The following is a 25403-nucleotide window of genomic DNA, read 5'->3' as shown; positions in this document are numbered from 1 at the left end:
GGCAGGCTACGAAAACCATGCTGTGCTATGTCGAAGCTGCGCTAACAAACCTCCCATATCTGACTGCCCATCGCAATCAAGCGGTTAAACACCTCGTCGCGCTTGACAACCGGATCGAGATGATGGCATTGACCAGTCGACATTGTCAGCTTCAGGCCCATGACGGACTCTTTGTCCAGCGCCCACTGTACAAAGTGCTTCGTCTTGAAGCTCATTCCATCAACCTTGGAAATGTCTGCAATGTCATTTATCATAACAACCCACGCCGTTTCCAAATTTTCGTCATGACTTTGCCAAGCTACTGATGGAGTAGTCGCCGCCGTAGCTAGATGCAAGTATCCTGCCTCGCCATTGTACCGTGCCGGGAATTTGTAGGGTCCAGCGTCGGGCACCTCGCGCGTGGTCTGCCCAAGATCAAGCCGCGCTTGCGCCTGCGTACTTCCACGACTCGCCCTCATCCTGTCTGTCTTGTGGAACAAAGTGACGGCGCGCTTGGAGCCGTGCTTGAAAAATCCCATTACACGCTCTATGTTCTTCGATCTGTGTTCATCGTTGCCGTCTTGGCCGCCGTCGTCAGTATCTGGTTTGGCATCTTCTTGAGGTTGTTCGTGGAGGGTCCCTGAATAATAATTAGTCGTCAAAATATTAGTAGAAATTTTTAATGGTTGCGAACCTAGCTCGGGTACACTATCAGCATTCGCTGTGGCTTCCATCTTCGGGGACCCCTGCGAAACGGGAGGGGGAGGGAGTGGCGAGCTGATTCGCTCGCCAACGCGGAGCATAGTGATGGCAAGCTGGGCGTTGGTCGGCACTCCCTTCAGTACGGTGTTGCGAAGCTTGCAGCCGTTGCGCCAACTGGGAAATTCTCGGTCAAGGAAGGCACAGCTTCGTCGAATCACCGGCTCGCCAAACATAATAAAACCTAGCAACAGTTCCATGCTTTTTATCATGACGTCCCGCGAAAAATAAAAAGTGATCAATGTCGGGACTGCAATAGACGCGGCTAGTAGCAGTCTAGAGTGATCACCCGGAAACAACGGTACAGGATTAAGCACGTTTCCGAGACGTTCCCAGACATCGATGAACGCAAATAACGTGTCCAGAAGCGGCTGTGGGTTAAAATCCTCAATCGCATGCTTCATAGGCTCCTCCGTTTTATCATTATTCGACTCTTGTCCATCCTTGTCGGTTTTGCTTTTCGCATTCGCAATCTTGCCCGATAGTTTGGCAATACCCGGCGAAGGGTCATCTTCTGGTGCACCTTTATCCTGATCTTTGTCGGATGTTATACTCATAATCAACTACAAGAGGAATCGTTAGCGCCCAGTCTTCCCCTGCAATGGCAGTCAAGGATTCCACGTACCTTGGAAAAGCTGGTGATGAAACTGTGGGCTTCTTGCTCGACGGCTTCTCCCTTGTGGGTTTCTGGGCCCCCCGTAACGCTCGTCTCCGACGCCATGACACCCGCAGGGGCTTTTTGCACACCACCGGTTTTGGCATCGACGATGGAGGGCGGTATGTGTGGGAAGCACAACGGCCGGGAAGCAGGGAAGATGACCATCACTATGATGAAGAGGAAAAGAGTCGGCGCGAGTAAATTCACAAGCCACGCAGCAAGGTACACTGATAGAAATTTTGACGTTCTCTGTGGCTCGCTCCAAGAGCGCAATCGAACCATGTGCTTGTAGAGAGCAAAGAGCCCGATGATGACAGTCATATAGAGGCGCGCAAGCTGTGCTTGAAGCTGCTCCGGCGAAGTCTCCCCTTGTTCACTTGAAGCCATGTCGAAATCTGTTAATAGCCGGCCTTTTGTGGCCTTGACCCGAAAGACCAGCAAATTAAATCGCCGTATCGTGATCCATGCATCATCCTTTGACATGCCCAAGATGTGAGGCTGGAAAGCTGCGTCTGCGTCTATCGCATTGCCATCGCAAGTGTTCTCTCCAGTGCCGTCTGGTGTTTCGCCTATTTGATGGGCTCTTGCTTGCGCCAAGGCATGGCTTGCAGTCAGTCCCTGGGTTGCAGTCGACGCACCATGCTCATGCGATGCAAGACTCTCAGGCCTTGAATGCTCAGCAGAAACCGAGCCAAAAGTCGTTCCCGGGTTCGTCGTGCTGGAGAGGTCTAATGGCAAACTCATGAAAGGAATGGCATTGATCAGAGTCGGTTGCGCTTAGAGTCACATGGAAACGTGGCAGTTTCCAGCAGTAGCTGGTCTTATAAGAACGCCCAGGTGCAAGTCAGTGTCGCCTCTCTACTGCACACGGTAGTGTCACCAACAAAAGGGTGGTTCAGGGCCTTGACGTCATGATTTTCAACAATTTGACATCTCCCGAGAAAAGCAAGACTATTGTAGTACTGGGTTCTAAAACACAGGATTGATGTAGACGGATGACACTGCTTCCGTTACGGGGCTGCACTTTAATGGTGGCTTGGATGATGGGTAGGGGGCGCCTGCGCATAAGTAGTGTCTGCCCCAAAGGCACACAGTTTCAAAGTGATCTGACGGCTGTCGCTGTCATATTCCACGTGCAAAGGAATGGTATGTTCGAGTTATAGCGGTCTCGTATAAAGGAGTGAATCGTGTCCTGCGGCTAGGCACAGGCGTCTGAGATGCAGCTGGATCCCTGCGCAGGAAAGATGGAAGCGGCAGCAATTCCTGTAAGAAATACTTGCCATCAGGTCAGAAATGGTTATAAGAAACCACTGTGTAGAAATTCAAGTCTTATTAGTGCAACAATGAGGCTGGCTAGTTGGCTGCTTGACAGTGAGACTTGGACGTCAGAATGCGCGAGCACATGACATCATAACTCAGCCACCCGCTTTTGCCAGGACATACTCTGTACCAAGGCAAAGCCAGCAATCAATCAGAAACTACTTCAAGGATATGTTTTCGAGTTATGCTGCCGAAATTATCAAGGCAACTCTGTGCAGGAGTTTGGCATCCTGCAGATCCTGGGTCAAGTGGACAATGAGCGCCATGCCCGTCGTTCCTTGTAGGCGCTTCACAGGACGAAGACGACCGTGGATATCGATACTTAACAACGGTCCCCACCTATGTAGCAATTGACTGGTACAAAGTGCCGAAGTCCTCGCGCTCAATGTAATTAATCACGATCAATTCCAGCTACGCGGAGATTCTACTGCATAATATTGCACACCTCCAAACTTTGCGCAGAAACCGTTTTGTCTATAAAATCATTCAAATCTCATCACAGCTAATTCCGCAAGACGAGCCAGCAATAAAAACATCAATTTGGCAAGGACAAAACCAGCAGCCGCAAAGCGACAAGCAAATATTAGACAATCCATCGTAAATCGTTACTCGTGAAACATATTCTGCAAATCATTCTCTTCGTCTTCGTCTGCTTCTTTCCTCCTCTCGGCCTCCGTCCCGTCCACCTTCTAACCTCGGCTGCTGTTCTTGAGCGTTCGGATTAGCGCCGAGCGCTCCACCAGCAAGCACCTCTCCAATGACCTGCATCCAGCTTCCGCGGCCGTCAAGAGCATTCGTTACGCCGTGCGCCAGGCGTTCGACAGCCTCGTTGTTGGTGCCACCTACATGCCATACTCCCTGTACGTCCCAGTCATCTGCTCGTTGTGGCTCACGCCGAAAAGCGCCAGATCGGCTCGTCCACCGATGATGACTGGCAGAGCGTCCATCTAGTGATCGGCCGTGCGAATCGAACCGGTCGGGTAAATCTTCCACTTCTTCCTCTGAGCCGGAGTCATGGCTACCACGACCACGCGGACGATCATGAGTAGTGTCTGAGGAGCGACGGTGATGAGCAACACGCCCATCATAGACACCTGGAGTGCCGTAATCCTCTTGAGATGAGGTGTCTCCAGCGACGGCCTGCTCTTGTTGTCGCCGGTGCATTTCCATTGTATGCGAGCTCTTGGGCGACATTGGAATAAAAGACACCGACTTCGCCGCTGCTGGTGGTTTCTTCGGACCGACGTCATTAGGGGAAGTATTTACAACGGCTGCTAGCTAGTCAGTACAAGAGTCTTCCTTCACGTTGATACGATCGGCTATAGCCAACGCACCCTCTGAAGGTTCTGCAATATCTGCATCTTGGGTATGGTAACTCACATGCTCGGGTGGCCTGCTGGGCCCAGCGGTTGGGCCTGGAGGACCACTTGGAGGCGGGCCAGGAGGTCCCGGTGGTCCGGGCGGCTCCGGTGGGTATCCAGTCATCGGCCCAGGAACGGGGGCCGGGGGCGGACCGGGTGGTGGCGGAGGTGCATAGCCCATGTAGTCTTGGGGGACGTAGGGCTGATATTCGTGCGACTGGGCAGCAGCTGGATCGCCGTAAGGATGATAATCCCCAGGACCTGCAGTGCCGGGCGTCGTCGGGTAGGGAGGATAATAGGCACCTCCGGAGGCATGCGGGGGTGAAGAGGGCCTATCATCACGGCGTTCGCGGCGGTCATAGCCGTCATCGTACTCTGGAGACAGTTAGCCAAGTGTGGCGCAGTGAGTAGAGCAATATGACATGTATCTTACCATCTCGCGACGGCTGTCGCTCTCTAGACTTGCGTTCGCGCTTCTCGCGATCTTTCTTATCCTTATACTCCTTGATGCCGAAAGCCGCTGCGCCGGCGGCAGCCATGTTCCGAAGGCGGCTCCGGCTTCTCTGGCGTCCGTCGTCGGAACCAGAGGAGGAGTCACGGTCGCGCCGCCTGCTTCGGCGCCTCCTGCTTCGGCGATCGTCGTCGGAATCGTATCCTCGTCGGTCAGGAGGAGGGGGCAGCTCCCCGTTGCCGTACTCAACTAAGCCTAGCTCTCTATCAGCCCCAGCATCGGAATGTAGGGATCGGGCCATCGACCTGCTGCGGCTGCGACTTCTGTCCCGCCGGCCATAGTAGCGGTCGTCATCAGTGTCACTCCGTGCGCGAGAACGTGAGCGTTCCTTCTTTTCTTGGTGATTCTTGTACAGTTTGCCGGCGACGCCAGCGGCCGCGGCCGCGCCAGCAATCTTGGCACCAGTTCTCAGACGAGACTTGCTTCGGGACCGGCCATCACCGCCACGAGACTTGGATCTGTTGTGCAGGTGGCGCAGGACACCGGCTGTGGCCGCAGTGCCCAGAGCGGCCTTGGCGATTCTAGACATACTTCTGCGGCGGCTGGGGGCACGACTAGATCGCGAACGGGAGCGTGAGTCGTGGTACCCGTCGGATGTGTAGCCGCGAGTGCGACTGCGACCGCGGTGAGCTTCCTCCTTTTCAACCTTGTTGGTCTGGAAGTACTTGGCGGCACCAGCAGCAGCCAAGGCAACAGCAGCGATACCAAACCCGGTCTTGATTCTGGAGTGGTGATTGGGGGACTCATCACGATCACCCCAGCGGTCTTCATAGGCGCTGTGAGCTCTCTTGAGCGCCTCAGTACCGAGGGCACCAAGGGCGGCACCTGCAAGAACCTTGCGGCCACGGTTCTCAGGGAGGTCACCGTGGCCATCGCGTTTGCTCTGCAGCAGCGCAGTTACACCAGCACCGGCAAGAGCACCCTCGGCGAGGTGAAGTTTGTGATGGTCAGAGCTCTTGCTGCGACTGCGGGAGCGGCTTCGGCTTCGGTGACGACGAGAACGAGATCTACGACGGCGACCATTAGAGACATAATAGTCTTCATCCTCGCTGTAGTACTCTTCCCGACGACGGCCATCATATCTGGCCATGCCCCAGTCACGATCACGGGCGTAGGGATCCCTGCGGTAGTAAGGGTCTCGAGGGTCGCCGCGGTATGGTCCAACCGGGCCAGGTCCGAATTCGCGACGCTCATGTCTGTAGTAGTAGTCATCTTCATAAGGGCCACGACGGACGACCTCGCGATCAACGTCACGCTCTCGGAGCACCATGGGGCCGGCTTCAGGGCGCTCTTGGCGGTTGTAAAAGTAAGGCTGTGGTGAGGGAGCCTCCTGGACAATAATCTTCTGCGGCTCGGGGGCCTGTTGACGGATAATGACAGGAGGTGGCGTTGGTTCGGCCGGGGCGAAATACTCAGTTTCCTTGCGGTAGCGCTCTACGTCGTGACCACGGGCGTCCTCAAATGACTCGTCAACTCGCCTCTCGACACGGAAGTCGTCCTGTCGGGAGCGCCGGTCCCATTCGCGGTCGGTTTCCATGACGGTGCGGGTGCGCTCGGCGGGGTCAAAGTTTGATCGGGGACGGTCTAGAAGGTCGTTGGAGACTCGGCGCCCGCCAGAGGAGAAGCGAGAGCGCGTGTCGTCTTCGACTTCGATGCGATCCAAACGGTCGCCGTTTCTGGAGCCAACCTTGTAGCGTGTTACAGTGGTGCTGCTCCGCACGGCACCACGGTCGTCATCGTCGTCCTCACGGTAGAGTCGGGTCGACCTATAAGTGTCGCCCATAGCTATGGTGGTGGGCGATGTAGATGTAGAGTCGGTGAGATCAAGGTGTTGGGTGTGGTAAGATTCGGGTATTAAAGTAAAGTATATGCGACGAGAATGACGAAACGAAAAAGAAGCCGAGAAATTAAGAGGTGCGAGGCCAAGTGGGATAATAAGAGTGGCTGGGTTGGAGGGGAGCGGCGGGTTGGGTGGGTGGACACGACGGGCTTGGACGCGGGGCTCCTATTTGCTGCAACAGAAAGCAGGTGAGCAGCCGGCGCGTGGATGCTGATGGAGGCTGCTGGACGGCAGTGGATGGCTTGCGAAGCCAGCCCATGGCCAGGTCGGATCGGAGTACTGGTAGCTGAGCATGACGAGCGGAATGATCCACGGGGTGAAACAGGCTTGACATGCGAAGGTTCCCGACGGCGTGGTGTCGCTGAGGCTACCAGCTAGGCAGTTCTCATCGGGCGCGGGGCCAAGTCATTCAGACCATTGAGGGTCTCGCCAGCACTCGGACTGAGATGTCGATCACGAGGCCGCTGGGTGGGCGTTCATGGTGTAGGGCTGCCCCTTTGCTGTGCGTCATGCTGTGCGTGGGTAGTCGGGCGGTTTTAGTGTCATGGCGGTGCAGATGCCATGGTCCTTGTCTTTAAAGTTCAGGTTGCCTTTGTTGCCCCTCTTCTTTCCTTGGGCGGGCGGGCCGAAGCGGCATCCTCTCCCGCCAGGCCGCTTTGCAAGCAAGAGCACCAGAATCTACACGGCGGTAGATTTGTATATATTTCTACACGGTACCAAAGAGACGAGAAAAGCAACATATTTAGAGTCAATGCACACCACAACTGCTGATGCGGAAGCCAGCTGAGTGATGCGCGCGCGGCGACTGCAAGGCAGCGTGTATGACGTCGGAGCTACCCAAGAGGTACGTACCGCTAACCACGGACGACTGTTAGTTGCGGACGCCTCCATGTAGATCAAGTGCTTCCAGTTGACAAGCAATTTTTTTTCTGAAGGAATTCCGAAGCAGAATCCAGCTCATTCACCCAGGTACAAAGATTTCTCCGAGCTTGCCATGTACAGATGCCGTGCTGTCGTGCATGGAGGTGTCACGCCACTGACACCACTCACAGCGAGGCTACCACGGAGAGGTAGGTAGGTACTTTCGTGGGCAATGCGGTTTCACGGCGCTGCTGCTGAAATTCAGCTGCTGACTGCGTTGGACGCCTTTCAGCCACAGCACGCAGGCAGCTCAAGACATCTTCCCAACTTGGTGCGACTTTTGTCTGGCACGAAGAACTTCCACAGCTCTCTCAATGTAAAATTGTACCTATGTTGAGAACGACTTGATGCGACAGAATTTTTTAATCTCGAAAATAAATATACTATCAAAGCCATGTCTCGCATCTGGTGCGCTCGCAACAGTGAGGGATCCGCTGAGCGAGGTACCTAGGTACTACCACACGGTAACCGCACCAGGAGGTACCCACGGCAATGCTTGTCCCAATTGGGTTACCAGTCAGGGACCGACCCCGGCCCAGCGCCGCTGCGTGTCAAGGTGTCCTCTACTGTAGCAAGTTGGCAACCGATCTGGCATCTAGGTAGAGCCTCATTCGACCACTGCGCTTGCGCATCAATCCAGCTTCATCCGGCCCGCCACTCGATTGGCTACGACACATATACCCGGCCGGCATCCTCACAATCTACTTCTCGGCCGGACGACTACCCGCGCATTGGTTATGAGGTAGCCCACTCCGTGTCGCATCCTCTTCCACCCTCGCACTAGATCCCATCCAATTCGTCCCTCTTCCCGACAACGCGTTCTCTGGCCGGCAGCGCCAGCGATCCGCAGCCATGAACGGATTCGAAAAGCATAGCCTCGATGAGGACAACTTCGGTGCCAAGGGCAGCGTCGTCAGCGCGTTTGACGCCTTCCGTACGACCATCACCTTGCCTACAAATTACACACATCGTTTGCTAACATGCAATTGCGCGCGTGCACAGCCAAATCCAAACCCGAATACGTTACCCGCACCGCTGGCGGCGGCAAATGGACTGTCGCCATGATCTTCATCTCTCTCGTCCTCATGGGCTCCGAGGTCGCTCGCTGGTGGCGCGGCCAGGAGACGCACAACTTCGCCGTCGAAAAGGGCATCTCCCACGACATGCAAATCAACCTCGACGTCGTCGTCAACATGCTCTGCGCCGACCTCCACATCAACGTCCAGGACGCCTCGGGCGACCGCATCCTCGCCTCCGCCAAGCTGCACCGCGACCCGACCACCTGGTCCCAGTGGGTGGACAAGGCCGGCGTCCACAAGCTCGGCCACGACGCCCACGGCCGCGTCAACACCGGCGAAGGCTGGACGAGCCTTGCCAACAACGAAGAGGGTTTCGGCGAGGAGCACGTCCATGACATTGTCGCCCTCGGCAAGAAGCGCGCCAAATGGAGCAAGACGCCGCGCTTCTGGGGCACCGCCGACAGCTGCCGCATCTACGGCTCCCTCGACCTCAACAAGGTCCAGGGCGATTTCCACATTACCGCCCGCGGTCACGGATACATGGAATATGGCCAGCATCTGGACCATAAGCGTACGTTGCACCCTTGCCTGGAACCTGAACCGTAGCTGACCACTTTTACAGAGTTCAACTTTTCGCACGTCATCTCCGAGCTCTCCTACGGCGCCTTTTACCCGTCCCTCGTCAACCCCCTCGACCGCACCGTCAACGTCGCCAGCGCCAACTTTCACAAGTTCCAGTACTACCTCTCCGTCGTCCCCACCGTCTACAGCGTCGGGAGCAGCACCATCCAGACCAACCAGTACGCCGTCACCGAGCAGAGCAAGGAGATTGACGAGCACGCCGCAATTCCCGGCATCTTTGTTAAGTACGACATTGAGCCGATCCTGCTCGCCGTCCACGAGTCCCGCGACAGCTTCATCGTCTTCCTCATCAAGCTCATCAACGTCGTCAGCGGCGTCCTCGTCGCCGGCCACTGGGGATACACGCTGTCTGAGTGGTTCGTCGAGGTGATTGGCAAGAGACGCCGCACCAGCGGTGGTGAGGGCGTCCTCGGCACCAAGGGCGGATACGATGACTAGATGAGGCGTGGGGTTGCGAAAGATGAAAAAAAAAAAAAGGTAGCAAAGATGACTTACGGGCAAGTCATTACTGGCGTTCTGGTGTGGCGATGCATAAGCACAGTTGTTTGATACGGTATAGACTGGGCTTGTATATAATACGTGGCATTTTTCTGGAATTATTCACGAACGCATTCATTGAAATGCCAACCTCCCTCTTTCTAAACGTAACGGTGCGAGTTGCAAAAGTAGGACCAGTTGCAAGCGTGATACTCTGGTACAGTTGAGTGCTTAAAGCATGGAGGAATAAGAAGATCTCGTCAAGAAATAGCACTATGCTAAACACTTTATCAAAGGTACATACATGTATGCAAATTACATCTCAATAAAATTCCTCCCTATGCGGGCGTCTTTCTCAGGCCCATAATCACCTCCTTCTTCTCCTTCAGCTCCCCTTCCAGCGTCGCGTCCATCGCCGAGTCATCCACATCCAGCACACTCCCTTTGCCTTTGCCCTCTACACCACCACCACCACCGGTGCCTTCCTCATCGCTTTCGCTCGTCTCCACGTACGGGTTCGGACGCACTACGCCCAGAGTCACCGTGTCGCCTGGAGCGGTAGTCTTGTGGTACACGCGCAGGCCGACGACGGCGACGGCGTTCCAGGGGTCCTTGGCAAAGAGCCCGTTTTCCTCGTCGCTGTCCTCCTCTTCGGCGGAGCTGTCAAACATGTTGGGGTCGTCGCGCTCCAGGGCATCGATTTGAATATCGAGCTCGCCGTCGGAGTAGTCGGTGAAGGAGGCCAAACTCTCATTGTCCGAGTCCGATTCCGGCTCTTCAGAGTCTTCGGACTCCTCCTTCGCCTCTTCTTTCCCAGTCTCTTCCTTGGACTCCTCCTTGGACTCCTCCTTGGACTCCTCCTTGGGTTCTTCTTTGGGTTTTTGCTCAATCGCTTCCTTTGTAGGCCCCGTGAGTTCCTCCTTGTCTTCTATCTGAGATTCCTTCTTCGAGGCTTCCGCAGAGTCTCCCTTAGCCACATCCTTGGCCACTTCTTTGCTCTCACTTTTCCCATCAAGGTCGGCACTTTCAACCTCCTTCTTCATCTCAGCTGCCTCCACGCCGTTCGTCTTGGAAGTCTCATCCTTGGCAGCAACCCCATCCGCTGTGGCCTTCTGCTTCGCGAGCTCCTTGGCTGCTGCCTCCTTCGCCGCCGCCTTCGCCGCCTTTCTCTCTTCCTTGGCCTTGGCATTTTCCGCTGCCTTGGCCTTCGTCTTCTCCTTCTTCTTTGCCGCGCGGGTCTGACTCCTCTCATGCTCCTTTTTCTTCTGATAATACGCATCCTTGAAACGCTTCTGCAAGTCGCGCTTGGCCACAGCACGTTTCTTTTGCATCCTGCGGTTCTCGTACGCCTCGCGCACCTTTTTCTCTTCCTTGGACTCGATGATCTGGCCGCGACTGTGCGCCAGGTCGTATGCTTTGCCGATCCGGCTCACCTTGTCGCGCTTCGACTTGGCCCACTTGCGGATGGTCGCCTGCACAGGCAGCACGTAGTCGTTCCTCCACGCCTTAATCTTGACATACACTTCGTAAGCGCCGGCCTCGAGATCCAACTCTACGTTGGCTGACCGGCGCATGCGGTGGGCTGTCTCGCTGCGCACAATGTAGCCTGCGACGCCAGCCTTATGCACGCGGAAAGACAGCTGAAACATGTACTGACCCTCGAGACCACGAAAATAACGATCGTCAAGCTGTGATGCCACAATGACTACTGGTCCCGACTGAGTCGTGCTGAAAGAAAAGTACGTCTCGTTGTACTCTTGCACCCAGGGGATATGGAGAGTCGTCCATATTTGGGACACGTTCCACTCAGGGCCGAACAGACGGACGCGCTCAAAGCACTGGTAGTGGCGCAGCAGATCTTCATAGCAGATCCAAAACTCGCCATCTTCGCCAAACTTGTGTTCGAGTTTCTTCATCCACTCGGGGCTCCATTCCTTGGAGCCGTCCGCCCACGCGCCCTTCCACTCACCCTTGCCCCAAGGGTTACGCAGCAGAATCAGGCGCTGACCTTCAATCTCGACGACGCGCTGAATGGAGTAAGCATGGTTCTCGATGATGCCCTTTCGGCTCCCGAACCCGCCGCCGAAAACACCGGTGCTGCAGCCAAAAAGGAATTCCTTGTTCGCTTGCAGCAATTGCTTCCAAAAGTGCTCCTGAGCCTTGTTAGATCACTGGAAGGCCAGATATAGGTAAAAAGAGGATCTAACCTTGTCAAGAATATCGGTGGCAAAGAACTCGGAAGCTACACCGCCGGTAAGGTCCTCGACTCCTTCGCCGCCGAGCCCGCCTTCAATAGCGGCATAGTCGCCGTGGGCTTTAGCATAGCATTTTTCCAATAGCGGCAGCCAGGTCTCCTGTGGATGCTCGCACTGCGCAAAGTAGAGTGAGTTGCTGTTGGACTGAAAGATGCGCGTGTATGCCTCTTGCGGGTTTCTATAGTCCAGCTCGTCAAACATGATGCGGTCATTCTGCTGAGCATCGTAGTCCGCCTTTGTGAGGTACAGCTAACACAATACATCAGCACTATAAAACCCTCACTGCACTGTTCAATACTCACAAAATCGTCAACAATTTCCGAAATCCACTCCCCATCGCGATAAAAGACAAAGCCGTACACGCCCACATCCTGGTCGTGCGCCACGCAGAGCTTCTCAATCAGCCCCTCTTTGAAGCTCAGCGCGCACAACGCCGCCATTAGCCAGCAGTCCCCATCGTTGCCTTGCTTGACGTCGTTCGCCGTCGGGCCATTAATGTAAAACCGCGGCTTGGTAAAAATCTCTGGGACTCGCTTGGCGCTGCGCGGCAGTAAATCAGCGCCGGGGGCCGCTGGATGCGCGCCCGTCTCGGGGTCTGGCACCGCGTTGGACAGTGACTCGAGGCACTCGCGCTGGTTGAGCTTGAGGTCGAACTCAATGTTAAAGTGCGGATCGCGGTACTTGCGGTTCACGCGACGGCAGTCCTGCACGATTTTGGCAACCTTGGCCCGGCAGGTTGCGGCGGCGACTTCGTAGGAGGCCTCGGCGCGCTGTGTGGAAGGTGGCGGCGCTGCCTTGGCTGCCTTTTTGCTCTTGGTTCGCTTCTTGTCCGGGATAACAGCGGTCGCTTTTCCAAGTCAGTTCATCAGCTAGAAAGCTCTAGAGGGCGCTCATTTTGTTCCGTACCTTTTCCAGGAGCTTTTGTATGGAAGCTCTTCCAGAACATGTCCACTGCGCGTTGGGGCGTCTTTCCGTCCATGGTTAGTAGCGTGCGGCCCAAAGACGCAGCCTATGCGTGTAAATCACCAACAATTTTTGGTAGTTTGAAGACAGAAAGAGGGGGAAGAGAGGCTTGGGTGGCTCCATGTCTTTCAGTCTATATATATATATATATAGTTAAGCTTCATCTGCGGGACGATCCGTTGCCGCGCCCAATCCCACACGGCTATGGCAAAGCCCCTAGATCGCTCTTGCTGTACATTTTGGGGCACAGGATGCGAAACGCGCTTGCCATTGTCTCCTTTCAGCTGGTGGCTTTTCTCACAGGGCCCGGGGCTCTCACCTGCGGGACAAGGCTGCCAGGTGTACCACCGACCCTGATTCGTGCGGCATAACGTCGGCCACCCACTTCTTGGCCCTACCCACATCTCGGCGCCGTCATTCCACCCACTTCAACACCAAACCTACATTACTAGAACCGTGTTTTCTCGCGCAATTATAATTATCTTAACGTCAAATTTTATATATATAATAATGCCTCCTAAATATACCAAACAGGCCCTTTAAAATGCTATTCAGGACGTAATTAGCGGTATAAAACTCTATATTGCTGTATAGCGGTAGGAGGTACCGTAGTTAACAATATAAGAACGATTAAAGGGCAGAATATCACGCAAAGAGGCCTTTAAGGGCATATAAAAGCTTCTATCAATATAGGAAGCAGATTTAAGAGGCTAGATATTAATTCAGGACGCTCTAAGCAACCCACCGACCTATAAGCAGATCTAGCAGATAGTAGGCGAGTTAGCTAGAGTTAATAGCGATACAGAACTAGTCGGTAAGAACTAGATATAGGGTTTTATTTAAAGAAATCCAGAAATTAAGACCTTAAGAGGCAAGAGACTTGATTTCTAAAGGGCTAATAGCGCTTTATCTCACATTATATAGAGTTTCTTTAAGCTTCTAATAATTAGCGCTATTAATAAGATACTCCCTAGTAACCGATATAATATAGACAAGACTAGGCTTATAATAGGCTAATAAGAGAACGGCCTAGTACTAGGGTCGTTATAGAAGAGAATTGCCTTAAAGAAACAGTCTAGAATATACTATTAGAGCATAATCTTTAAGTGTATCTCAGCACTAGGGAAGAGCCTTACTCCGCTAGTCCTTTTTAATAGTAAGAACGTTTAAGAATAGTGGTTTCCTAAGGAACTAGGCCTATTTAGAGACTAGAAGTTCTAGGCAATAGACTAAGGTTAGACTAATAATAAAATCGCACTCTATTAGCTTTAAGCTATCTTTATTCCAGAGATAAAACCGCCATAAAGCTAGCGCCGCCTTCTTATTATTAATAGCCACAGAAGCTATTATATAATAGAATTTTTATATAAATGTTATTATCATAATATATACCTTCTTTTCCTACCAGCTCATAGCTCTCACGTTCTTTAACCTTTAGATATAGCTATATTTAGCTTAATTAAAGCCTGTTATTATAAGGAGCTTAGTAAACGACCTACTAACAACAACTCCTCGCCTATTAGAAAAAGGATTTTTCTTAAAAGTTACACTATTGCCAGGGCAGCTAGTCTATTAAATCAAAATATTTATACTAGGTAGCGAAGGTCTAGATTATAGCCAGTTAACGTGGCGAAGCCACTAATAAGCAAGTTGCTAGTTAATCTAGTCATAATAACACTAAAAATAACACCTTTAGAGCCGAAAATAATACTCACGGAAGCCCTACTAGAGGTCAAAACACCCTCTAATAAACACCCACTATAACGCCTTTTTACCGATAGTACGAACCCTTTAATAAGCCGGCGTACTATTAAGCTGATATAACGGAAGATTAAGAAGCAATTTGATACCCAAAGAGTCTAGTTGGTTATTTCAGAGTGAGAGAATATAAAGCTTAAGGCATCAATAAAGCTATCAATACAAAGAAAAAAGAAGAAAATCAATCCTAATCCTAATTCCGTCTTTATTGGAATTATAGACGTTAAAAACACACGCAGCCTACTTAAGAGGCAATTGACTAGACGCTCGCGCGATATTCCGATAATTGAAGCTGATGAATAATTATTTAGTCAATTCTGTATCTGCTAGTGTATTTACTTTTTTATTATGACTTGATTTAGATATGTTATGGAGCTTCTAGAAAGTGGTGTATGAGATGTGTGTCGCGCCGAGATGTGGGTAGGGCCAAGAAGTGGGTGGCCGACGTTAAGTCGTGCTTACGGCCCAATTTCACTAATAACACATAAAAGGCCTGCTCTTTGGACGCCACTTTGTATCAGCCCTGGCCCGCAGCAGGGCCAATTTATTGTATGGCTTGAGTTTAGACGGTGCTGCTTGGCTGGAGCATGGCAGCTCATGTCGCTGCCGAAACATAGCTGCGAGTACCTAGGCGCCAAGACTGCAGGATACACCCACTGCAGGCATCACGGCTCACGTCCAGGTCTACACATGATATTATCAATGTAGAGGTACGGATATAGATCTTTAGTTCACCCAACCTCGCCCCGCGGCGTGCAAGCAATAAGTGCTGGACTGAGGAGGCTCGAGTCTGTGAGACAGCTCTACCGCACAGCCGCTACCACACCGCTAATAAGTTGGAGTTCCGTAATCATCGTGTACGGATAATCAAAGGCGAAATCGTGAGCCGGATGCTGAATCGCGTTTCATCAAGTGCCCGTGAGTCAGGGCACGTCTACTGGTATATGCCGGCCGGAGGCTCTTTGAGAGCTCTAGATTGAGATGTGGTACTGATGGCGGCCACGCCATGGAACATGGCGTTCTGCACGACGGGAAGAGTGTCGTGCGCCGCCGGAGTAAATGAGGAGGGCGTAAATGAGAAGGGCGGCCACGGTTGCGCAAGAGCTTGCTGATAGGTCATAGGTACTTGTGATTCCTTGTTCAAAAAGTGTGGTACAGCTGAGATTACTTAGATGCACACCAGGGAAAATACAGTAATCAGGCTCCTCGTAGCGAACCCTGGGAGATATTTTAGTCCAGACTTTACGGCCAACTTGTGCAGCGGAATGAATACGACGGCCGAGATGGGCTTGCAGCCATGACAGATCATAAAAAGGGCACGGTCTACAGAAGCATCGTGTGCAAGATTGAAATGTAGATCTCAGAATGAAACGGCACGCAGACGGGAAAGAAACCGAATGCCGAGATTAACGAAAGGACCTTTTTTCTTCTCCGAACAGCCCAACGAGTCCAAAGACCCTGCCGACACGTCGCTTTTCGCCTGATGGATCGAGAATCGCTCGCGGCGGGAGTTCGTTGCTATCTGAAGAAGAAGAAAGAAAAGAAGGAGAGCAAAAAAAAAAGAAGCTCTCGCCTTGGGTGACTCGCTGCTAGAGTGGGCCTGGCCTAGCTTTTGGTGCGTTGCACGTGAGAGCCAGAGTCACGTGGGGCCAGCTTGTGAATTGGCGGTGCTTGATTGGCGCAGCTTGAACCGAGGATCCGACCCAGCCCGTGGACCGGGAGCCTCATCACCAGCGCTTTCTCCAACCGAAACGAACAACACCACGACCTCACGCCACCGGGGTTCTGCCAGATTGACGACATCACCGACCGATCCTATCGACGACTCGATTTCCTCCGTCCCACGTCGCCATTCCGCAATCATGATCGCCCAGCGTGTCGGCATCGCTGCCATGCGCAGAAGTAAGCATCCCCGAACATGACCTCACATGCTCGGCATCGCCTTTGCGCCATTCGTGCCCTTCATTGGCGTCGTCAATTGGCAAGCCGCGGCATAGGACGGCCAATGCTAATCTCTTGTTCCCTCATTTCCAGCCGCCTTTAGCCAGAACATGCCCCGTCTGGCCATGGCTGCGCGCATTTCCACCACCCAGGTTCGGTAAGCTCTCCCGTGACAGCACGACAGGACAGGACAGGCCCTCGAGATCGAATCCCGAATCCGTTGCCATCAATCACCAGAGCCCTCTTCGAAGCTAACATGCCTGCTTTCTCTTCTAGTCCCATCGAGACCACCCACCTGTCGCCTCCCGAGGGCCAGGACATCCTCGCCAAGCAGCGCCTGCAGCGTCCCATCTCCCCCCATCTTGGCATCTACAAGCGCTCGCAGACCTGGTTCTCCGCCTCGGCCTGGACGCGTATCACCGGCTGCACGCTCTCCGGCGCCGCCTACGCCTACTTCCTCACCTACCTGATTGCGCCCCTCGCCGGCTTCCACGTCGAGTCGCAGAGCCTGGTCGCCGGCTTCGCCGCCCTGCCCTTTGCCGTCCAGGGCCTCGTCAAGATCGGCCTCGGCTTCCCCTTTGTCTTCCACTTCATCAACGGCATGCGCCATCTGAGCTACGACTTGCTCAAGGGCTTCGCCAAGAAGCAGATCCGCGCCAGTGAGCGCACCATTCTCGGCCTCAGCCTGCTCAGCACCCTCTACCTTGCCTTTGGCCTGTAAATTGGCCTGGCAGAAAACAAGGGGAAATAGCGGAGCCTGTTTTAATTGTATGAAATACTCGCATAGATCTGGACATGGGAGTGGAAGGCGGAGTCGACGGTGTGGCATGCGCGCCAATTGTGTAACTACGGATATCATCGAGCGGACTATTCGGGGCTTATAGAAGTTGAAAATGGCGTGGACGGTTGGCCATATATTGACGTGTTAGAATACGTGCACAATGCACATTTCCTTTGTTAGCACAAATCAAAAACACATATCCAAAGGCACATGCTGCTACGAGAAGTGACGTGCAAGAAATCTCTTTTATTGTTCAGTTGGAGAAGCAGAAAGCATCAACCGCGGCTCTTCCTGTGGCCGGTTCTACCTAACTACTTCAAAAATCGACGGTATACAATGCTCATTCCGTAAACGCCGTGTTGCGCCTTGCCAATGTCCAATACCCAAAGTCAAAGGAGTTTTACTCAAAAGAACGTGCCTCGAGGACAGTCTTGACCAGTCGAGTGTTGTTTGACGACGCGATTTTATTGCCAACAATGGGTCCGATAAACTCATTCAGCTCATTAAGCTCAGCAGGTGTAACAGAGCCAGCACCGTTGAGTAAAGAACTGTCGATGTGCGCGACCAAAGATGCAACAGCCTGGACCAAGCCTTGAACGAGCATCTCGTATTCGATGGAGCCCTCCGACTTTTCTTTGAGAGGCTGCAGAATGCCCGAGTCGAAGCTCTTGAGATTACGCAGAACCAAGAGGCGGACAGCCTCAGGGCCACCAGCTTCAAGAATTCCGTTCACAGCACCGTACAGGACCGCGGGAGGCTTCGTGGGGTCCAGAAAGTAGCGCAAGCAAGTACGGGTAAGCTTGGGACGCAGTAGCGAGTTGGAGGCCGAGTACTTGTGCGCCATGCGACCGATGAGGGACGCAGCCAGCTGCCTCAGCTCGTACTGCTCTTTCATCGCATCGACACCATCGTCACTGCCCAGCTTCCGCGCCATTAAGCACGTCAGCACCGGGGCAGAAAGCGAGGAAGCATAAGGATCCAGATACAGCGTCTTGTTCTCAATAAGAGCATTCGTCAGTTCCATCATCTGCTTCAGTGTAAAGGTGTCGTCGAGCTGGTGCGTCACGCGGTCCATGATAAAGTTGATAAAGTACGGCGCAAGCTGATGCAAGCCAGGGTCGTCCCGGACAGAGCCGAGGGCTGCTTGGCGGAGACGAACTACTTCTTCATCGGGCGTCTCGTCGAGGATGGCGGCTTGGATCTTGTCAAAGTACAGAATGAGCTCCTTGCTGACAATGTGCTTGACGGATGGGTTCGCCGGCGAGCTTTCGTTGCCCGCCAGGGCCGAGAGCGCCGGGTTTGCGCCTGTGCCCTTGGGCAGCAGGTCCTGCGACCTCGACTCGGCCGTGGTGGGGTTCTGGGGGATGGCAGGCTGGACGCCTTCGATGGCAAGCCAATGTGCTACGAATTGTTAGCCTGTTGACATTTCCGCCGAGTCGCCATCTTATACCTGTAAAGTTCATGTCGCGTGGCACCTTAGGCAGTGGCGCGTTGATGAGCTTCTCAAACTCGACTTCCTCGTCGTCAATGTAGAACAGCGGCTGGCCAGGCCCGAGGCTGGCCTCGCCGAACCGCAACGGTCTTGTCGAGTCGTATCCGTAAAGCGGCTCGGCGTCGAGGACGCGCAGGGCGAGGGAGACGTCGTTGACGGTGAGCGTCGTGCGGCGCGCGGCGCGCATCAGGCGCAGGCTCTCGATGATGACCTGGCCGACACGATACTCGACGTCCTGCGCGAGCGCCTTGGTGGCCTCCTCGTTGAGCGCCCCGATGCCGACCGACTCGGCTACGTCCTTGATGTTTTCAGCATTCCACAGAAGCTTGGGCACTTCGGACGCCATGGTGTCGATGTGTTTCGCCTCGTGCGAGCGAACGCGGTAGAATCGAGCGGTGCGAGAGCTGGTGCTGCGTGAGGTGCAACTACTTTGCGCCCGCGCATGCGAGATAGGGCATCGACAAGTGGGTGGTCCGTGCATCTGGAATGGGAGTATAGGGTAGGCCCAGCTGCGCAACGAAATTTCCATATATTCGCACACGTCTCGATGGATGCAAAGTTCATTTGGAAAATCGGCATGGATAAAACAGTATTGGGTACTCATCCAAAAAAAAAAAAAAAAAACCAATCAATAGAACACAAACGAATAGGGAACAACAGGACGTTCTTGCTATGCGTCGTGTCACGATATCGCCGGTTACTAGACGCGGGTAGTCGTCAAAACTGGCATTGTGGACGGTCAAGAGTGACATTATCAACTACAATGGAGATTCTCTGTAACAGGAGAATGCATGTCGAAGGTCACAAACCAAGCTCTAATCTACAATCATCTGCCAAACAAAGAAAATGAGAGCAGCATTTTTCTGTGCATAGCTAGCTGTCCAGTCACTCCATCTAGGTCTGATGGTGTAAGGCGAAACACTTCTACTAGGCTAGGACAGAGCTCTGTGGGCGACGAGGAAGTGTGCACGCATCTCTTCCGGACAAATACTTGGCACCTGACCTGACCTGCATCAACTTCTAAATTGCTCCAGCCTTGGCGCGGCCGCCTTTGCGGCTAATGATATGGTGTTCCGCGTTATGATCAAGTGCGTCGATCACGCAACCTTAGTGTGACAACGTAGCCACAGACTTGTCCTAACTTGCTAATTTAGGGCGTTGAGGAATTAGAGAGGGATGAGCCGAGAGCTTATAACGTGAAGCGGAGTCCCCTGAGATTATCTTCGCAGCGCATACGCCAAATTTAACTTTATTTGCTAACCGCAGCTTGGCTTAATACTTTATTAAAGCGCATATAAAATGGCATGACTTTCAGTTTGGTGGTCTAAGCTTTGCCTAACCGAGTCAGTGCTATATTTGAAGTACTATAACTAGCACGATTAAGAGCGGCAGTTGTCGTGCCTTACGATCGCGCATCCCACTGTGGAGCTGCCGGTACCAAACACCGAGATTTGTTCGCAACTTCTTATAGATATAGACAAGGGTTGGAAGCTTGACTCAGGCAACCGTGAATGCACCACTGCTCGTATCAAGGCGGAGTCGTGGAGTGCACGTATCACGGAGTACTCATCAATTGACGTATGTCGAGTAAATTAACAACTGCGTCGCAGCTATCTGAACTCAGTATTTATAATGTCCTTCGGGACGCATTCTTTCATGTAGCGCCCATAGCCGCTTCCCAACCATCAACCCTTACGACTCTATCCAATCCCACCTGCTCGCCGCGAGTATGCGTTGGTGTAACTTTGTTACACTGAGCGAAGTCCTATGGCTCTCTTGCCTTAGCTCTGGGTCTGCCAGTATCCTCCCAAAGGAGAGCCTTGTCCTGAGACAAACCCCTCCGAACCAAAAAGGCTTCGTCTATCGCGGTGATGGAAGATCACCCCGAGACATTCGTGGAACCGGCGGATTCCAGCCACAAGGCGACGGCTGGGAGGACTATGATCCATCTTTCGACCTTGATCGACACTATACTGCTGGTCCAAACGGTTGCGGGCTAGACGACTTCGACGAGCCCCATTTCGTCTTTAGGACCGCCTATGTTTCGACGGCACTAGGGCAGCCTACAGCAGAAACGTATGGCCAATGGCTTTACGAAATTCGTGCAACACCAAACATTCTGGACAACGATTTCAGCGAAGGCGAAGTTATGGCGCTTGGCGGAATCCACTGGAGACAGATTCGAAGATATACACGAATGAGAGACACTACCGACAACAGAGTTGATGAAGCGTCCTGGATCGATAATCCTGAGTATGACGCCGAAACATACGAAAGAGGGCCAAATGACTCTAGATGCCGCGTTAGCACCACCTTTCCAGGCATTCTAGCTGGTGATTCGAATAACACCGATTCGGACAGCAGCAACTCTGACAACGAGTCCAATGAAACCACTCCTCCACGCCGCCTGTTCAGCGCAGCGGACCGTTTCATGGACCAGACTCCTGGCGTGTTCGAACTATACGGTGGATTTCCGCCTAGCTTCACACAGTATGCCCCTAGGGACGATGTTCCCGGGCCGGACCATCCTGCGCCGCCGGAAGCAGCAGATGCCCAAGGTAAGAGCCCTGGCGGATATTTCGAGGGATTTGATTCGCCTTGTAGTGTTTGTGCTAACAACTGCCAATAAAGTCGGGAGCCTTTTGCAGCATTATATCGACATGGGAGCTCAAGAACTCGACCGACTCTTTCCCGATGGCAACCAGATGCTACAGGAGCTTCTGAGAGATATCAACCCTGTTGGGTGTCCCTCAGTCACAGGCTTCGGGTCGCATTTGGGTAGATCAAACCTGAGGGTTGATCAGAGAGCTCGCAGAGGTAAGCAACTTACATAATTCTAATACTTGGATTTGAGTTGACACGCTTCAAGCAGTGGCCAGTAAACAGGGTTGCTGCAAGATACTTTCAGGTTTCAGAAAGAAGACACAGGAAAAAGGTAAAGGAATCACATTCAATAGGCCAAAAGACTTGAGACAAGAACAAGTTGACTAACTGCCACGGCCTCAGGTGCGCAGCTAGATGTTGATATTTGCAAGAATAGCCATCTCAACCCACCTTGCACCACCATCAAAGCCCCCCGCGGCAAGTGCGGTAGGTTCCTTCCTGATTGAAACTGTTCTAGTTTTACAACTGACACGTTGAAGTCGCCGTGCCGCAGGAGTACAAGGACAACGTATCTGGCGTGAAGGTGCACGACACTGCCGGCATTTGCCGTTTTTATTTGTAAGTGAGCTTGTTTTTGCCGGCTAGTCACATGAAGACTGACACGATTAAAATTTCAGGAAACCTGAGTGCCAGGGCGAGTACTTCGAAGGTGGTCACCACGGCGTTGATCTCTATCAGTCGCGCCCCAAATTCAATGACAAGGTCGCTTCCTTTCTTTGCAACACGCTCAAACTAGATGCGGCACCCGAGCGATGGGAATGGGCCCCAGAAAGTGAAAAGGCACTCTGCGCTCGTGTGGATAAGTTGTCCTTTGACTTTGAGCTGGCTAACAATTATGGATCGGGAACGTACGATAAGATCAAGCTGGACTTCAAGGGCGCGGGGCAGAAGCCACACGTCATAGTGGAAGGCCCCTCGCCAGGCTACAAGACTTATCAGGAGATTGACATGGTGGACATTTTTGGAATGGAGACTGTTGCGCTTGACCAGATCAAAAGACTCCGCCTTCTTGATGAGATTACAGACCATTGGTTTGGAGGAGACCCCTGGGATGTCTTTGGTAGGATCGCTGCGCGCTTCTCTTTGTTGGGAATTGACAGCTAATTACCCTCTAGGGATCACGCTAAAGGCACGATGCGCAGGCTCCGGGATCGACATTGTGCTCGACAAGTTCGCCTCCCTTAACAAGGAATTGCAGGCCAAGCCTACCGAGCCAGGCCGGTTCCAGTATAACAGGGACTGGCAGGCCTGGGCCGACAATGTTGACACCAAAAACTGGGCTGCTAAGCCTCTATGTAGCCATTTCCAAAGCCTCGACATCAATCTGCACATCGCCGATGCAAACTGGGCTGGAACTGACAACAACCTATACGCCAAGGTGGGCGAGGGCAGGTTTCTGCTCGCTCGCCATCCTTCTCGCCGGGAAGTGTTCACCGTCGACATCGATCTAAAGAAGGCTTACAGCACCAAGCTCGTCCCCGTTCCAAAAGTTGAGCTTGTGGGTATCTCGAGTGAAGGCGGAAACGACGCGGTGCTGCCTAGCGGTAAGAAAAGAACTAAACCTTGACAGCGAACCTGCTTCTCTGATGGAAAGCGACTAACACATTCATCTGTAGAAGTGACGGTATACGGAATCTGCTCGGGAGCACATACATCACTCTCTGTTAAGCAGGAAATCAAGGACTGGGTGTATGATGGCCAGCAGTTGAACATTAAGCTGACTCCCGAGATGTGGGTAAAGGTTTAGAGATGGTCGCAACATGTGTAGAGGTTTTCCCCTAGGCACTCTAGTTTTTCCTTTCCTTAATCTGAATAGATATTTTAGATGAGCTCGCTACTTGTAACCAAAGGTGTGATTTAATGCCGATACCCGCGAGTTGTGGCGTCTCTGCTGTAATTGTTGCACTGTCTTGCCTTCTCCTAGCCCTGGCGCTGGCTTCCACCACTAGCGGCCTGTCAGTAGGTTGCGCTACATTCAGATTGGGTATTTTTGAATGAGAAAAGTGCAAACAGGGCACTGAAAAAAAGGTCGCGTTTCTGGAGAGGGCCATGACTGATGCTGAAGGCGTACATACGATATGGTTTCTATATTGGGGTTGATTGGACGATATACCGGTGATGGGTCGCCTTGCCGTGCGCCGCAGCCGTCCGTTTACTTCGCAGCTCCTATGGCTGCTTGAGATGTGCTCTCACATGTCGTAATGACCAGTCAATAGTTTTAGATGTTATCTACAAAAACTTCCACCCATAATATCTCCGACAGCTTTGGCCAGTCATGCCAACTTTCCCGAGCCTGCCATTGTGCCCTTCTGCGACACACTACAGACAAGCGTAGCCAGCAGCTACTGACGGGCCTCTAGGTCTCACACCACCCTTCCGCTTGTCCGTCCTCCTTCCCATGCAGGCAGCGGGTGCAGGCAGCGGGTGCGATCAACTTCACAGGCACGGAAATCGAACTAGTGATCCATCTGCAGCTATTCTGACGTCAACCAATCCCACGCTTCGCCATAGTTAGAGGGCTGTGGACCCCGCTCCTAAGAGGCTAGAGCTGTCGCGCATCGTCGTCATAATAGTGGAAGCTCAAAGAACCCTGGATCGCCTTTGCCGGCGCTGTTTTGCTAAATAAATAGCTAAGCTTTGCTGTCCCTGAACTCTATCTGCTTTTTCGTCCCATCTACCACCCCTGCAACCCTGCACAAAGAAATCTACGTACCATCGCAATGGCTCCCAAGATTCTCGTCGTCCTCACCAGCGCTGACAAGATTGTCAAACTCGACAAGCCTACAGGCTGGTATTTGGTAAGAATTACGTTGCCGAAACAGAAATGACTGAGTGGGAATTTTTCTATTAGCTCCGGAGTTGCTAATCGCAGCTTTACAGCCCGAACTTGCTCACCCCTACGATGTCCTTGCCCCCAAGGCCGAGCTTGTCCTTGCCTCCCCCAAAGGCGGGGTCGCACCACTCGACCCCAGCTCCGTCGAGGCCTTCAAAAACGACGAATCGTCCAAAAAGTTTCTCGAGAAGAAGCTTTGGGAAAAGACCGCACCCCTCAAAGACTTTGTCGGCCGATCGAGCGAGTTTGCCGCCATCTTCTACCCCGGCGGCCACGGCCCGATGTACGACCTCGTCGACGACAAGGACTCGATCGCGCTGATCGAAGAGTTCTACAAGGCCGGCAAGCCCGTTTCCGCCGTGTGCCACGGCCCCATTGTGTTTGCCAACGTCAAGATTGACGGCAAGCCACTGGTCGAGGGCCGCGAGGTCACCGGCTTCACCAACGAGGAGGAGACCCAGGCCGGCCTCACCGAGGCCATGCCCTTCCTGCTTGAGGACCGACTCAAGGCCGTTGGCGCCAAGTGGAACCAGGCGGCTGAGGCTTGGGGCGAGAAAGTTGTTGTTGACGGCCAGATAATCACTGGCGAGAATCCTGCTTCCGCTCATGCTGTCGGCGTTGCTCTCGCCAAGGCGATTGGTACGTCAGCTGTACTCGATATGTGAAGTTTTGCTAAAAAGTCTTTAGGCGCATAATCCTGATGTCAGACTCGATGAATTATTGAAACATGTTTACGATACAAAATTTACAACCTTATTAGCAAACCGAAGTTCCATCTCAGTGCACCCTCACCCACCATGATCACTTGTGCCCCGTCGTAGCCCAGGATTACTCAGTAAGAGGATGCGCCGAGGAAGGATTATGAAGAGGAGCAAGACGGATCAATCGAAGAGAATGTATAGATAAGAGCTGCGCATCAGCTGTCCGACTTAGAAAGTGTAGAAGATATGTGTGTTCTCATGCGACAGTCATTGTCTCTTCACTCCGCCGATAGATTGAAATATGGCGGACCGTGGCAGGTACAATTCCTTGTGAGAAAATTGATCACTGATTCACACCAAAAGAATCGCCTTCGAATAGGGAGCCAACTCCACCTTTGTGAGAATGATGTGCAACATGAAGCAGTTGGGCATGGATCGAAGAAGATGCGCATGCTTAGACTGGTGCAGTGACCTTTTTACAAGTAGGCACACTAAGGATCCGAAGACATCGTTACAATTTCCAGAAAT

The 25403-nt window shown here is 52.9% G+C and overlaps 10 protein-coding genes across 10 annotated transcripts; 5 read left to right on the top strand and 5 right to left on the bottom strand.

Moving 5' to 3' along the window:
* Nucleotides 1-41: 41 nt before the first annotated feature.
* LMH87_007944 (uncharacterized protein) lies at nucleotides 42-2140 on the bottom strand (the record flags this gene model as incomplete). Its single annotated transcript, XM_056201337.1, has 4 exons — nucleotides 42-619; nucleotides 674-1301; nucleotides 1364-1965; nucleotides 2035-2140. The coding sequence occupies 4 exons, from the start codon at nucleotides 2138-2140 to the stop codon at nucleotides 42-44; spliced, it is 1914 nt and encodes a 637-aa protein (XP_056057814.1).
* A 1206-nt stretch (nucleotides 2141-3346) lies between these two features.
* Nucleotides 3347-4616, bottom strand: LMH87_007943 (uncharacterized protein; the record flags this gene model as incomplete). Its single annotated transcript, XM_056201326.1, has 3 exons — nucleotides 3347-3987; nucleotides 4051-4452; nucleotides 4511-4616. 3 exons carry the CDS (start codon nucleotides 4614-4616, stop codon nucleotides 3347-3349), a joined length of 1149 nt encoding a protein of 382 aa, XP_056057813.1.
* Nucleotides 4617-4773: 157 nt separating this feature from the next.
* Nucleotides 4774-6371, bottom strand: LMH87_007942 (uncharacterized protein; the record flags this gene model as incomplete). The annotated part of the gene is made up of 2 exons (XM_056201313.1): nucleotides 4774-4783; nucleotides 4834-6371. 2 exons carry the CDS (start codon nucleotides 6369-6371, stop codon nucleotides 4774-4776), a joined length of 1548 nt encoding a protein of 515 aa, XP_056057812.1.
* An 847-nt stretch (nucleotides 6372-7218) lies between these two features.
* LMH87_007941 (uncharacterized protein) lies at nucleotides 7219-7697 on the top strand (the record flags this gene model as incomplete). Its single annotated transcript, XM_056201302.1, has 4 exons — nucleotides 7219-7298; nucleotides 7364-7397; nucleotides 7481-7502; nucleotides 7582-7697. The coding sequence occupies 4 exons, from the start codon at nucleotides 7219-7221 to the stop codon at nucleotides 7695-7697; spliced, it is 252 nt and encodes an 83-aa protein (XP_056057811.1).
* A 504-nt stretch (nucleotides 7698-8201) lies between these two features.
* On the top strand, nucleotides 8202-9448 carry LMH87_007940 (uncharacterized protein; the record flags this gene model as incomplete). The annotated part of the gene is made up of 3 exons (XM_056201291.1): nucleotides 8202-8283; nucleotides 8352-8939; nucleotides 8991-9448. The coding sequence occupies 3 exons, from the start codon at nucleotides 8202-8204 to the stop codon at nucleotides 9446-9448; spliced, it is 1128 nt and encodes a 375-aa protein (XP_056057810.1).
* A 377-nt stretch (nucleotides 9449-9825) lies between these two features.
* LMH87_007939 (uncharacterized protein) lies at nucleotides 9826-12721 on the bottom strand (the record flags this gene model as incomplete). Its single annotated transcript, XM_056201278.1, has 4 exons — nucleotides 9826-11640; nucleotides 11695-11991; nucleotides 12045-12589; nucleotides 12649-12721. The coding sequence occupies 4 exons, from the start codon at nucleotides 12719-12721 to the stop codon at nucleotides 9826-9828; spliced, it is 2730 nt and encodes a 909-aa protein (XP_056057809.1).
* A 3604-nt stretch (nucleotides 12722-16325) lies between these two features.
* LMH87_007938 (uncharacterized protein) lies at nucleotides 16326-17125 on the top strand (the record flags this gene model as incomplete). Its single annotated transcript, XM_056201266.1, has 3 exons — nucleotides 16326-16365; nucleotides 16498-16561; nucleotides 16681-17125. 3 exons carry the CDS (start codon nucleotides 16326-16328, stop codon nucleotides 17123-17125), a joined length of 549 nt encoding a protein of 182 aa, XP_056057808.1.
* A 460-nt stretch (nucleotides 17126-17585) lies between these two features.
* Nucleotides 17586-19023, bottom strand: LMH87_007937 (uncharacterized protein; the record flags this gene model as incomplete). The annotated part of the gene is made up of 2 exons (XM_056201253.1): nucleotides 17586-18586; nucleotides 18636-19023. The coding sequence occupies 2 exons, from the start codon at nucleotides 19021-19023 to the stop codon at nucleotides 17586-17588; spliced, it is 1389 nt and encodes a 462-aa protein (XP_056057807.1).
* Nucleotides 19024-20406: 1383 nt separating this feature from the next.
* On the top strand, nucleotides 20407-23088 carry LMH87_007936 (uncharacterized protein; the record flags this gene model as incomplete). The annotated part of the gene is made up of 8 exons (XM_056201242.1): nucleotides 20407-21235; nucleotides 21309-21494; nucleotides 21547-21612; nucleotides 21684-21767; nucleotides 21821-21899; nucleotides 21959-22401; nucleotides 22457-22885; nucleotides 22958-23088. The coding sequence occupies 8 exons, from the start codon at nucleotides 20407-20409 to the stop codon at nucleotides 23086-23088; spliced, it is 2247 nt and encodes a 748-aa protein (XP_056057806.1).
* Nucleotides 23089-24061: 973 nt separating this feature from the next.
* On the top strand, nucleotides 24062-24869 carry LMH87_007935 (uncharacterized protein; the record flags this gene model as incomplete). The annotated part of the gene is made up of 3 exons (XM_056201229.1): nucleotides 24062-24139; nucleotides 24222-24813; nucleotides 24862-24869. 3 exons carry the CDS (start codon nucleotides 24062-24064, stop codon nucleotides 24867-24869), a joined length of 678 nt encoding a protein of 225 aa, XP_056057805.1.
* Between the last annotated feature and the right edge of the window lie 534 nt (nucleotides 24870-25403).

The sequence above is a fragment of the Akanthomyces muscarius genome (genome assembly GCF_028009165.1).
Source record: "Akanthomyces muscarius strain Ve6 chromosome Unknown contig_15, whole genome shotgun sequence".
NCBI lineage: Eukaryota > Fungi > Ascomycota > Sordariomycetes > Hypocreales > Cordycipitaceae > Akanthomyces > Akanthomyces muscarius.
This window is presented reverse-complemented; position numbering and strand designations above follow the sequence as displayed.